This window comes from Callorhinchus milii, unplaced genomic scaffold (genome assembly GCF_018977255.1).
Source record: "Callorhinchus milii isolate IMCB2004 unplaced genomic scaffold, IMCB_Cmil_1.0 Scaffold4, whole genome shotgun sequence".
Taxonomy (NCBI): Eukaryota; Metazoa; Chordata; class Chondrichthyes; order Chimaeriformes; family Callorhinchidae; genus Callorhinchus; species Callorhinchus milii.
In genome coordinates, this window is record NW_024704745.1 from 32,790,557 (window position 1) to 32,805,455 (window position 14,899).

Consider the following 14,899-nt stretch of genomic DNA (forward strand, 5'->3'; position numbering starts at 1 on the left):
TGGGAAGAGGGGTAAGGGGTAAGGGCAGAGTTGCGGGAAATAGGGCGGAAACAGTCAAGGGCCCTGTCTACCACAGTGGATGGGAATCCTCGGTTGAAGAAAAAGGAACACATTTCAGCTGCTCTGGTGTGAAAGGTGGCATCGTCAGAGCAGATGTGGCGGAGGCAGAGGAACTGGGAAAAGGGAATGGAGTCTTTACAGGAGGTGGGTTAGGAGGAAATGTAGGTCCAGGTAACTGTGGGAGTTGTAGGGCTTGTAAAAGATATCTGTTGATAATCTATGCCCTGAGACGGCCACTTCAATTCTCCCTCCCACTCAACTCTGACCTCTCCATCCACAGTCTCCTACGCTGTTCCAATGAGCCACAGTACAAGCTCGAGGAACAGCATCTCATTTATCTGCTTTCACAGCGACATTATACTGAGCACATGTGGTGTGATGTTAAGCATTATTGAGTTGTGGCATGGAATGTTGAAAATCCAGCATGCACGAGGAGCAACATGGATTTGTGTCTGTGCATCACAGTGTTGATTTATCCCAATTTGCCTACAGATGCCCTTCACAGAAAACTCTAGTAATAGGTGCTATATGAAATGAGAGGATTATTATTTCATGATTATTATTATATTTCTGTGCTACTGTGGGGAGACACAAAGCAGAAGCCAGGCATTTACCCATTTTATGGGAAAGCGATCAGTGAGGGTGCTTAACACAAACAATGGCCATGTCAATAGATGAAGGCCTAGGAGTAATATGCTCGCTTTTCCTTGATTTGAGAGAAGGCAAGGCAGAGAATAGAATTTGAAAGACTGGAGAGTTGGATATCCTTAAGAAAAATTTTAATTTTGTTGCGCATTAATGCTACATTAATCACTCAGCACCACAGCACCTAACTCCCAATCTGTGCAAGTTGAAAAATGTTTCTGGAACAATAAATGTTTATAAAACTATGCAATAATGTTAACTATACATTAGGATACTAAAGCACATTTTTTTCAAAACAGACCAAAGCTGTCTTTTTGAAAAAAAAGGTTCTGCACATCACTTAATGGAATGCTTTATTCCTATGGAAACTTTTGACTGGGGCGGATGATGAAAACCAATAAGTGCTCTTAGGTACCACTGTCCGATTCTCATTTTAGTACTTTTAATGGTATGATTATGGTTGGAAGATCTATCTCTAGTAAACAGCTTTGTAACGGTATAGTTTGAAATGTCAAAGAACCTTGGCTGTTTTCATACTTTAGAGTTGAAAACAAACCGGAACGCTTGTACTGGCCAATATTTTAGTATTTTAATCTGTATGTGAATTTGAGAATCTTGCATGCTCCTATTACACTTGGAAAGGTGTAAGCAAATAAAAATCATCTTGCTACTAAATGCAGTGACTTTGATGTTGGGTGCTTATGGTAAAGGTTTATATTAGACTATTGGCTGCTCAATAAGCAAAGTTCAAAGCATTGTTCATAGTGCAAGTCTAGCCTTTACATGTACAGCAGCCAATCCTCGGGGCATGTGCAGAATGTATAACAACATTTTTTTGTTGCCTTATTCCAGTTCCCTCTTTCTCGTGCTTGTTTTTTTTGAGGAACAGTTCACAGTTCACTCCCATTCACTTAAAAACTGCCACCATCACTCCCACCTTGAAAAAACCCTCCCTTGATGCGTCGCAGCTATCAAGCTACCGGCCCATCTCCAACCTCCCTTCCTGTCCAAGGTCCTGGAATGAGTTGTCGCCTCCCTGCTGCGCTCTTTCCTCTCCACCCATTCATTATTCGAACCCCTTCTCCACCCATTCATTATTCGAACCCCTTCTGTGCTGCCCATAGCACAGAAACTGCCTGGTCAAGGTCACCAATGACATCCTGACCATCTGTGACCAGGGCTCCCTCTGCCTCCTCGTCCTCCTCGACCTATCGGCAGCATTCGATACGGTCGACCACGCTATCCTACTCCACCGCTTGTCCTCCCACCTCAACCTTCAAGGCCCTGTCCTTGAGTGGTTTAGGTCGTACCTCTCCCACCGTCTTCACTTTGTTTCCACGAATGGCTTCTCCTCCACCCCCTGCACTGTCTCGTGCGGTGTCCCTCAGGGCTCTGTCCTCGGTCCCCTCCTCTTCACCCTCTATATGCTCCCCCTTGGTGACATCATCCGCAGACATGGAGTTAACTTCCACATGTATGCGGATGACACCCAACTCTACCTTTCCTCCTCTACCCTCAACTCCACGACCACCGATGTCCTGACAGCTGCCTGTCCGACATCGAGTCCTGGATGAGAGACAACGTTCTTCAGCTCAACGTGCGAAAAACTGAGGCCCTCCTGATTGGCTCACGTCAGCGCCTCCGCACCTCAGGCACTGAGAGCATCAGCATCCAAGGCTGCACTCTCCACCTCTCAAACCCAGTCAGGAACCTCGGTGTTCTGTTCGACCCTGAGCTGTCGTTTCTCCCTCATATCCGCGCCACAACTGGCACCGCCTTCCATCACCTCCGGAATATCGCCAGACTACGGCACTACCTCACCCCTCACGCGGCTGAAACTCTGGTCCACGCCTTTATCACCTCAAGGCTGGACTATGGGAACTCTCTCCTCGCCGGCCATCCCGGCACCTCCCTCCACAAGCTGCAGGTCATTCAGAACTCTGCACTCGTGCAATGTCCCGCACCAGGCTTCGGGACCACATTTCTAGCATGTGAGCCACATGTCGATTGGCTGCATACGTATGCAGTGAATGGAGTCAACACCTAGATGAACTAGAGTTGTAAAAAAAAGTATTATAACCGTGCTGCCCTGTAATTGTTCTGTTGAATCTGTACATATTATCCTGCAAACAATTCATTTTAGAGAGAGAAATTGATGAAATAACCACCAAATAATTAATGTCAATCGATCTTTAGGTGAGAATAAATCTGATATATTGATATATAAAAGATTTGATTAGTAATTTTATAGTTGTATAGATACAGGGTAAAATCTAAAAGTTTTCAAAATAGATGTATGAAGCTTTTTGATACTGTATGCCAGTTATCAGAGCAGATATCTGTAGATTTTTTTTAAAAATCATTCATTCCTCATTATTTTAATATGTGTTTAGTTATATAGTTTCAAAACTACTGTTTGGTTGTTTTTAAATGGAATAAATATTAAAATGCGTTAACCTCATCTAAAACCCCAAACCAAACAGCTGTGCAATAGTTCACAATAAAGCACATTTCCGCACAGTTCAGTATCTTTAGATTTGTATCTTATTTATTACAGTTTGATTTATCATTAAATTGCATAAGTTAGCAAAATTATCCTCTTTATTTTCATTCCATTAAGCTCATCACTCAATAAAACATTGTCGTTTTATTATTTCCAAAAGGAAACACAAAATATTCTTGTGAATTGGGATGCCCTTTAATAAGGAAACTTTGATACAAAAGCTGTGTTAGATTATAATATTAAGCTATTTGGCCAAACACGATTATTATGATTTTGCTTATTGCAAATAGTTCTAATAAAAGAAGTTGATGTATGTTGGCAATGTCAGTAACTAAAGCAATTTGTCACGGCACCCTCAGGCATGCCCAGACTAACTGCAGTTTGTGCAGTCATCAGCAGTTTACTACAGATAATATAATATTTCTACATTGCACTCTATTTGCTTTCTTTCACGGTCGACATTTAAGAAGTTTTCTTATTTATGGAAATTTTAATATCCTACAGCTTTTTCAAGTATACAAATTGAACAATTAGACAAAGGAAGTATTACAGAACTTGCCTTATTTGCTCATGATATTAGAGATGAGACGCAGTGGAGTAAATACATGCCTTGAATGCCTGTAAATCCTTGATACAGTTGGTGAGCATACCCAGAGTTTTTAAGCAAGCAAAAGAGATTGCTCACATTCATGCAATACTTAGTTTGTAAGCCAACAACGACAGATGCTATGATACAGCTGAGATGTAAAATGATTTAGGAAATCACTCAAACTTCATTTTGTTTAGGTCAAGACAAAAAAAGGAACAGGGTTTTTCCAGATTCTTTAATCATGTCTGGATATTAGGTCTCGCTATAACTGGCTACGTGTTTGTATAGTAGTGAAATTTCCCCATCTCAGGAATGGAATGTGCACTCTCTTCCTGGAGAAACACAAACCTAATCCTGTTTACCTAATCTGGAGAATATTAGACACGGGTTCACGAGATAGATAAGGTTTGGGGATCCAGAGCGTGTGTCAGGGTACTGTTGAAGTTTAACTAGCTAAATTGACATAGTTTGCACTGTCTGGTTAGCTTCCTGTTGCCTGTCAAGTTTGGACTTCCCTACCTGTTCAGGTTTTGGCTTGCAGGGTTAACAAGAGAGAGCCAAGTGGGAAGAATCCTAACTCCCAATCTGCCCTTCCAAGTTCTACCAATGAGCCAGACTGGCTGATTTGCTATCAGCAATGCCTTGGAGTACCTCACCCCTGCCTAACTTAGGAACTGTTCCACCGAGACCATGGAGGGTCGATTCGATTCCTCTCCTGACCTTCTGTCCAGATTAGCTACCCAACATAAACCAGGAACTGAAGCTTGGACTTTCCTGATCTGGCTCATAGTTATTGCCTAGATTGATTTTAGCTACTTTGTAGGAATGGGAGCACTCTTATTTAATAATAATAATAATAATATTTCCCAGAGAATGAAAGATGTGTTGACTATGATTACATATGTTACAAATATTTATTCCCTCACTTTGTTCTTAGTTCAAGGCAGCTACAACTCAGCACAGAGAGTCGCACCTCTGAACTCATGAATCAGACAAAACTAAGATCGTTCGAGGCTGAGCGTGCTCAGTTGTTACAAGAGGAAACGGCCAAGAATCTGAAGCTGTGTCAGATAGAGTGTGATAAATACCAGAAGAAACTAGAGGTATAATGATTTTCTATTCCTTTTATAAAATCTAGATCTTCAGTATTAATAATATTTTAAACTTATTTCACTGATTAATTAACATTCATATTTAGTTTTCAAATTTTCAATCTTACAAGCAAACAAAGTGTAATTTATCCTGGCAAGTTTTAAAAAGTATTGCTTGTTCCAGCTCCAATTATTTCAGAAAATACTAGAGCCGCTAATAAGGAAACAAAAAACAAGTAATATGGCAGAGCAGGTTGTTACATTTTAAAAGTCGTTGTAAGATGGATGGTAATACTGTAATGGATATTAGACATCTGACTTTTAGAAAACATTTGATGAAGTTCCCAACAAGACTTGTCGGTATCTTCAATTCCATCACTAACTATGTTATTTACTCTTTAAAACACAGTGGAGCCTTATTTTAATCTGATTGTTAAAGTCCAACCCATCTGATAAGAGGCCATGATAGCCAGTTTCACTGCATATCCTCGCAGCCAGCTGGCTCAATTTCTTTACACCTTTTAACCTACACAAGAAAATAGTCATTGGGTGTGTTACCGCCCCTGACATTCCTTATGTGTTGTGCATGCCTGGAAGTACCCCTTGAGGGAGAGTAGGTGACAACAACAAGAACTTACAGTTATATAGTGCCCTTCATGGCGAACAGCGTCTCAGAGCGCTTCTGTGCTCCATGTGCACATAATTCTATGTTGGAATTTAAAAAATTGTTATTGTCCTAACAGGTCTTAACAAAAGAATTTTACAGCCTGCAATCATCAACAGAGAAGCGTGTCATTGAACTTCAAGCTCAAAACTCTGAACTTAAAGCGCGCCTGGAGTCCTATGACAAACTGGAACAGGAGCTAGATGGTGTTATAATGCAAGCTGCTGAAGGTAAGTCAATTGTATTATTTTGTAGTTAGGCTCATTATTGTTCTGATTGTTTGTTTTAACAAGATTTGGCAGTTTATATCATTTGGGAAATTATTTTTAGGTGGCACTCGATATGTAATATAGGTTTAGACAATCCAGTTTATTCTGATACTGAATCCTTTATTTGGTACACATGAATATCATGAAGCGATCGATTCCTTGGAAGAAAATATATGCTCCATACTTTGATACTGATTCTTATTCAAGACCAAGGCTCCCCTGGTTGGTTTCCGTCAGCGCCTCCTCACCTCAGGCGCTGACAGTATCACCATCCATGGTTGCACACTCCACCTTACTAAGCGAGTCCAGAACCTTGGGGTCTTGTTTGACTCTCAACTATTCTTTCTAACCCACATCCGTGACATGACCCATTCTGCCTTCCCCCACCTCCGCAACATCGCCCGGCTCCACCACTGTCTCACACTGCAGGTCATCATACATGTATTCATAGCTGAGCCCATTCCTGTTCTCAACTGAAGTGCAGATTTATTTGCAGGAGTGGGAGTTCTGGACAATCTCTTTGTTCCCCCTTTCTTCCTGACATTGAAGTCAATATTTCATATAAAAAGAGATTTTGTGAAACGGACTACAAACTATGTAATATTGTAATACAGTTGCACAACAAAATTGATTGACAAATTCCCCAATAATGTTCCACCTATCATTCTCAATTTATGTACTGATGCCCTTATATAATGAGTAAATTTGCATTTATTTAATCTTTGAACACAAACAGTTTATATATTTAATATACATTGCATACCAAGTCCTACCCAAAAATTGTTTCCCAAATGATATATCTATTATTAGCCAATTGTATACGTAGCCACAAAGCGTTTTTTTTTCAAAGATTTGCTAGATTTAGATTAATTTTAGTTTTTCTGTTCACAGTGGAAAATGAGGATGATGCAGAGCGAGTTCTTTTTTCTTATGGCTATGGTGCAAATGTTCCCACAACATCTAAACGGCGCCTAAAGCAAAGGTACAAACTTGAGACTACAGCTCTTTATTAATATAACATTATTCTCAGTGCTTTGTGAAAATAGTGCATTAAAAACAGAGGTGTATTTGAACTCCAGATGTGATGTGTAGTAGCACAGTAACATGAGGCTTTTAACTATTTTAGAAACGCAGTCAAGAGCAATGTGGCTTCATTCTCACCAGTATACCAATGTTTAAATAATATATACAAATAATATATACAATATAATATACTTTCAAAAGGAGAATATCATAAGATTCCAATGTCTTTAAACATCCTTGTTAGCTGAGCTCACTAATATAAAACATTATTGCACCATAGAATCAGAATTGCATAGGGTTTGTGTGTCATGTGGCTCCTGTGAGTGCTCAGGTGGCAGGATGTGTTTGTACGATAATCTGTTGTAGAGCCTCCCACAGAATCCTTTTGTTTTAGGTTCAATCAATACTCTTTTTTTCCCACATGTTTAAACAGAGATGTGCTCAGATTGTTCAGGTTTCCTTGAGTTGGAGATCACAAGTTATCCCATACAATTCAATTTATATGGTATTTACTTACAATGTGCACAATAAGGTGTTACATTAGAATTATCAAAGAATTATATAGCACAGAAGGAGGCCATTTGGCCCATTGTGTCACATATTTAGGTAATTCCACTGGTTGACAGATGGGATCTTTCTATTGGTAGAACTTCAGCCAAGCTGGAAGTGTTGCAATAGCCTTGTAAGAAGAGAGTTCATATTTCCTAATATTTTCTAACCTCAACGTGCAACAACAACAAAATTTCATTTATAAAGTGTCTTTCACGTCGGCAATCCATGATTTACTTTTTGATTGACAAATAGCTGCATGGTCCAAATGTAGTTGTGGGACTGTTTGCCCCATAGTGAGGAGATGCACAGCAAGCAGTGACAATCTGAGTTTGTGATGTTGACAGCAGGCCACGTCCTTTGGCCTACTGTCAACATCACAAACAAACTAAATATTTATTTTGAAGAGTTGGATTAAGAATTTTCTTAATTCAAGTTTTCAACAGAAATTTTTTTATTTTGGACGTGTTACAATATTCCGATTGATTGTATGCTTATGAAAAGAAAGTGATGTTTTGTTCACTGAAGGCCATTAATTTAATGTTGAGAAACATGTCTATCACTGAAAAAATATATCCATTAATCTTAGCTTTTAGGCACTTGTTTTCCAAGCTGAAAACACAAACGTTTTCAGTGTTTTTGTAGCGCAATCGGCTGCATTCAATACGATTGTTTAGCATCTCAATGAACAGACATGTCAAACATTTAAACAGAGGTAGTTCTTCATTCTATAATTAGTCTTTCTCAAACATTTTTGAGATTCCATTCTTATCCTCCAGTTCTGCTCTGAGGCACAAGTTTAATGCAATCTTTGGAGACATGCAGACAGTCAAAACACTATTACAAAGAATTCAGTAAAAGTAAAACAACTATGATGATGAATTTAGACATCATCTAGATGAGCCAGGTTGGCTTTGAAGACTTTACACTGAAATTATATCTTTTGGTTTATTTGTTAATTATTACTTTATGGCTACCAAAGGTTTTGCAGGAGAAGATTTGAAATCGACTTGGAATTTTCACAGTTTTATATTTGCGAGATACATGACACCTTTTCCAAGAATCTTTGTAGTAAAATAATCTGCATTAATTAAAATCAAACAGCAAATCCTTTTGATCCCTTTGATCCTTTTGTATTTATGAAAATGGAGCTGGGATTTGTAGTACGATCAAAAAAGGATAAAAACAATTTGGTAAAACCAACATGTATTTCAAAGGCATTCTATGTCATTTTTTGCAGCCAAGGTATGACAACTATATTGATAAGTTGGCTATTATCACACTTATACTAAAGAATTACATTGGTTCATTGGGGTTTCCATGTAAAAGTAATCAACACTGTCAAGCACAACTTCAGTTTGGGCGCTGGGAGCTTGTTTCAGAGGACATAGACTTGCATTGGATTTGCTTTGTTTTGGCTTCACTATCTGGTTGCAACCAATCCAAAGCCAACACTTAAGTTTAAAATTGTTTAAATTTAAATGCTTTTAATGTTCTTGTGTTGCTGGTTCCATGCCCAGTTCTTTATAATACCTTTTAATAATTAACTGCTGTATGATGCCTGTTAGCACAACTCTACAATTGGATTTAGCTGCATATACCCCGAATATCTTGAAACCGGTAAATGTGGGGCAAAGCTGTAGTTTAACTGCGAAATGCGCAGGCAATTATAAATGACTATTATTTTAAAAAGTATACCCAAATCTCAGCCGTGTCCATACTGGTTTGCCATATTGAGCTTTATTTCATGGAGGAGGGAGTTGAGATAAGGAAATGATGACTTTCAAATCTATTTCCTTATGGAATTTAACCCCTGGTGCTGAATGCCTGGCTGCTGATTTTGATTTGTAATGCTGCATATTACTTCAGATGATTGGTAAGAGCAAAGGAATTTCCCAGCTTTTCCAAACATGAAGCAAATGTCCTAACCAACTAACAACATGACATAAGGCCTTTAAGCATCTTTCCTTTCAACAAATATCTGACCATCTGTTACTATGTTATATATAGATTACTCTGAACAGTGTAACATGCTTAGTTCACTTAAGGTTACTTATTTAGTAATAGATTAAGAATTTTACATATCAAAATCCTAAATAAATTCCTCCCTAAATATCTTTTGCTATGCGTGCATGTTGCACACTTCTCAGTCTGTATGTAAAGTACATATTCTCTTTTGGTCAGCTGGATGTCTAACATATGCAGAAAGCCATCACACTTAAGTGTATCCAAACCAGACAGAGTTCCACGTACATGAAAATTTCCATGTCTGAAAAGAAATGCACACTCTCTCCAGGCGGATAAACCTACTCATTATGGAGAGTATTAGGTTCAGGTTGATAGGAACTAAAGCTTGGAGATCTCAGAGTATGTGCCAGGGTACTACTGCTGGACTTTAACCAGCTAAAACCGCATAACTTGCCATTGAGGGTACTCTCTGTTAAGCTTCCTGCTGCTTGTAGAGCTAAAACCTCCCTACCCATTAGAACTTTGACTTGAGTGGAGTCCTGTAGCTCAGTGGTTAGAGCACTCGCTTTGCAAGCGAGAGACCTGAGTTCAATTCCAGGCAGGTCAGGGCGAAACATTGGGCAAGTTTCCTTACTCCACACGCCTAATAATGTCATTTTCAATCTACGACTGTTTGTGGGACATTGCTGTGCGCAATTGGCTGCCGCGTTCGCCCACAAAAAATATACAGTCAATTCACTTTACAGTGTGTTCTGTGAAGCGCTTTGGGACGTCCTCCCGACGTGAAAAGCGCTATATCAAATGCAAGGATTATTATTATTATTATTATTATTATTGCAGGGTTAACAGGAGCTGACTGCGAGCAATCCATGCGCCCAGTGACTGGTCCCTGCAAGTCCAGCAGGCAAGCCAGGCTGGTGGGTTTGTTATCAGCAGCCCTTGAAGTACTGCAGACCCACCTGGCTAAGGACCTGGACTACTGTGGTCCTTGTTACTGATACACGTACATCAATTGTTAAATGAATATGTTGGATAAGTTGCCTGTTGAAATATCATTTATACACAAAGGCCTTGATATTTTTAAGGTTTGATTTTAATGGAATTTAGCCTTTATCTCCTCAATTAACATAACAAATGGTTCAACAAGCAAACTTTTCAGGTTGTTGAGAGGAGAAGAATGTTGATTGATTAGGAATATTAAAGAAGATGTTGATTGATTGGAAATATTAAACACTTGGATTCCTTTTTTCGAGATATTTTGTGTCCTCAAATTTTCATACGACCTGGTGTGACATGAAACCAGCATCCACTGATTCTTTACGATTTGCACGCTGTATTTTGTTCACATCATTTATAGTACCTCATCAGACTACCGAGCAGATTTTGATTTGATTCTAACTTACTTGTCTATACCTTAGTTTAATTTGACCTCATGTGAAATCTAACTAAACAGAAATGATTTGAATCTTTAATTTATATTCTGATGATTTGAGTCGAAATATGAATAATTTTAGAAGCCATTTTACAAGTAGAAAATATATAATTACAGAACAGTTTGGCACACTACATATTTATGTGGACAAAGATACAAAAGACCTTTAGTACTTCAACTACAATCACTTCTTCTCTTACAGCGTTCATCTTGCAAGACGGTTGTTGCAATTAGAAAAGCAAAATTCATTGCTTCGAAAAGACTTAGAATGTTACAAGCACCGTGTAGATGAATTGAACCAAGAGGTAAGCGTGTGTTTTGATTTCTTCTGAATTCTGAGTGTACTCATCCATACTTTCGTCAACTCACGACTTGACTTTACAAATGCCCTCTTTTCCGGTCTCCCCAGCTCCACCATGCACAGGATCCAGTTGATCAAAACTACATTGCCTGCATACTTACCCGCACTAAATTCCGTACCCCCATCACACCAGTTCTAGCCAGGCCCCACTGCCTCCTTATTGCCAAACGAATCGATTTCAAGTTCCTCACACTCGTTTTCAAATCCCTTCATGCCCTGGCACCTCCCTAGCTCTCCAACCTGCTTATGGCCCATCCCATTGCCCGATGCCTCCGCTCGACTGGCTCCAGCCTTCTGCATGTTCCCCCATGCCCTCCGCACCACCATCGGTGACTTCGCTTTCAGCCACCATAACCCGAAACTCTGGAATACTCTTCCTCTTTCCCACCGCCATGTCCCTTCCCCATCTTCAGGTTATGCTTGAAGGCTTTCCTCTTCGATCGTGCCTATGGTCATCTTCCCCTCCACCCGGTTTAGCGTCATGCAAACGCCAAGCACTCTGGGACGCTACCCTACATGAGGAGTGCTATATAAATATAAGTTGTTGTTTATTTTGATTCCTTGCCCCAAGCCTTTGCAGAAGGGTGGGAAGGACTACTGCTTATGTTGCTCTTTGATAAATCAACATCAGATTAAAATGGTCAAACGGCCATCTTGACTTTTTTGGTATTCTTGCCACTGCAGCTGCTTTCAACATCACATTTTTAGCTATAGAATTATTTTTAAGTTGCTATCTGACCTATTTTAAAGTTTCCTGTTCCTTGTTTTCTAATTCTTGATAGAGTACTATAAATAATAATTAAAATAATAATTTGGTCACTCAATCCACCACTGTTTGTGGGACACTGCTGTGCACAATTGACTGCTGCATTTCGCCCACAAATGTACAGTCAATTCACTTTACAGTATATTCTGTGAAGCGCTTTGAGACGTCTAGAAGACGTGAAAAGTGCCATATCAAATGCAAGGATTATTATTATTAAGGATTATTATTACTTTCATCTGGGTTTTTATAAGATAAGATGGATGAAATCTTTTGGGGAAATTGGATGGGTAATCTTGATGGACTAATCATCTACTCTTACCTGAAAATGTTATTCTCACTAATGCTTCACACTTTGATGACTTTCGCAACTCACAATTATCAATTTTGTGAATATTGCAATTTAGACTGCTTTCAATATTCACAAATGGAAGAAGCAGTTAGCTCTTCGAACCTCATTTACAAACATTGCAACTTGGACACCAATATATGTGTCTTTAATAAAAACTTAAAATTCTTAGGCTGTCTTGCCAATGTGATTATACTAGCATTTTCAAGGTCATGTTAATGCACACAAGGAAGAATGTTTAGAACATCTAGCATTCCTAAATGTTTTACACCACTTCTGTATATCAAGTCAAGTGTGAAGATGTATTCATCAGATAATTAACTTCCAGTATAGTACAAACATAGGTCATTGTAGGAAGTCTTTTTGTTTTTTTGCCTTTTGAGAATTGGTTGGACTGGTTCAACTGCTTCCAGATTTACCTCCTCAGAGTTAAATCTCCATTTCCAGTGTATAAAGATTCTTTGAGAACAAACGAGAGAAAAACGTTTAACAAGAGATCACTTGTTCAGAGAAATTCCAGTGAATTCTGCCAGACGCCTGAGCAAGAACATATATTTCCCACTGATGGTTATGATAATATAATAATAATTAATGCATTTAATATAGCGCTTTCATTTCAGGAGGATGTCTCAAAGTGCGTAAAGTAGTGATTGTGAACTTCGTAGGAGAACTGTAGAAGCACATTCAGATTTGCAGTTCATGAAGACCTATTTGACTTGTGCTAGGTTGTTGTATGGAACAATCCTGAGACAAACAAGTTGCTTTTCTCAATGTAGTTATAAGGGAGGGGGCGAGGCGGAGGGACTGCGGGATGAGTTCCAGAGGGTGGGGGCAGAGTGCAGAAGGCCCACCTGCCGTAGAGGGGAGCAAGACCATGGAGTGCTTTGAAAGTGAGGACCAGGATCTTGAACTGTATCCTCTGTGATGTTTTTCAAGAAGTGAAAAGCAACCTATTTTGAGTAACATAAATTGCAACATCAAAAATTCTACATTAGTTGCTGAATAAGACATATGGGACACTATTCATTCCCACATGGTAGTACACAGAATAGGAACAACTCCAATAAACTGCATTCTGCAGAAAACTGGAAACACTATTTGCTGTTTTTGGCCGGAGAGAACATTATTCAAGTAAGATCGTGTTTGAGATTATTTTAACTGGCAATGTGCCCTCGTATGTCAATGTTTTTACATGACAACATGGTATCTAAGAAACAGAATTTGGCAGGTGTATAATTGGCAATACAAGATCCTTTTTTATCTTGGATATTTCTGGGTGTCTAGAAACAAAAATATTGTTGTTGGCCAACTTATCAACTGAATGATCTTTTATCACCCGTACAAACAAAACCTTTTCCTCCCTCATTCATATCATGTCATTGAAATTTTATCTAAAACATGACGAAAAATACAGAAAGTTCCAAAATCATTTCGTTTAAAAAAAATTGTGTGCATATGAAAAGATTTTATTACTTGAAAAGAAAACTCGAGATGAAAAAATCAGTTTGAGGGGGGAGTATTTTAAAGCCTTTCTTTATTTTACAGCTTTCTTAATCTGATCTGAGTGCCCGCATTTCAAAACAAAATCATAAACATTCCAATTTTGGAACTTATCACAACACTCACTTATTTGTCAATATCTAATAATTGATATTTTCCTTGATGGCAGAATGTTTTTACAACAATGTAGTTATCTGTTTTTTTTAAACATCAGGTTTAAGAACATACGTTTTTTTTGGCGAGAAACACACCTACTGCACTCACCAATCAAATACAGTTTGACGTGCTGAAAAACAAAACTCACTATTCTCTTCAAAAACGACAACAAGATTTTCCATGTATCTTGTGCCTTTTAAGATGGAAGGATGTCTCAAAGCTCTTCAGCTAAGTGGGAACTCACGTGGGAGGGAGTGAGAGAGGAAATGTGGCTAAAGTGCAGTCAAAAAGATAGGTCTTGAAGGCAGAGGTCCCACAAACAGTTGTGGATTGAGTGATCAAATTATTAGTATGTATATTTTTTTGGAGGGATAATTACTCCTGGAAAAGCAATTCGCCAATTGACTAACCTATTTATTGTTAGGTGAACTGAGATGTGTGGAGTAAGTAACAGTTCTATACGCATACTGACCTGGACCAAACTCCGTACTCGCATCTCACCGCCGATGTTCTATCAGCTTGTCTGGCAGACATCAAAGCTTGGATGAGTGTAAACTTCCTGCAGCTGAATATGGACATAACGGAAGCCATACTCCTTGGCTCCCGTAAACATCTCCTGCGGATCTAAACTCCTCAACTTCCCTGGGCTCTCCCTTAGACTCACCGAATGAGTGCACAACCTAATCATTTGGTTTGACCCCCAACTGTCCTTCCTCCCCCACATCCGGTCCCTGACCAGGATCGCCTTCTTCCACCTCCGCCACATTGCCCACCTCTGACTGTACCTTACTCCAAATGCAACCAAAATCGTTGTGCATCCATTTGTCACCTCCCGCCTGTATTACTCCAACGCACTCCTCACTGATCTCCCCAGCTCCACCATTCACAAGATCCAACTCATTCTGCCACCCGCATACTGACCCGGACCAAACTCCGTCCCCACATCTCACCAATTCTGGCCAGGCTCCACTGGCTCC

At 39.3% G+C, this 14,899-nt stretch overlaps 1 protein-coding gene across 1 annotated transcript in view; it reads left to right on the forward strand.

Moving 5' to 3' along the window:
* pibf1 (progesterone immunomodulatory binding factor 1) overlaps window positions 1–14,899 on the forward strand; it is a 74,236-nt gene that overhangs the window by 30,372 nt on the left and 28,965 nt on the right. Inside the window, 4 exon segments of the mRNA XM_007890732.2 lie at window positions 4,735–4,900; window positions 5,632–5,782; window positions 6,713–6,803; window positions 10,996–11,098. Coding sequence (XP_007888923.2) covers window positions 4,735–4,900; window positions 5,632–5,782; window positions 6,713–6,803; window positions 10,996–11,098 — 511 coding nt within the window.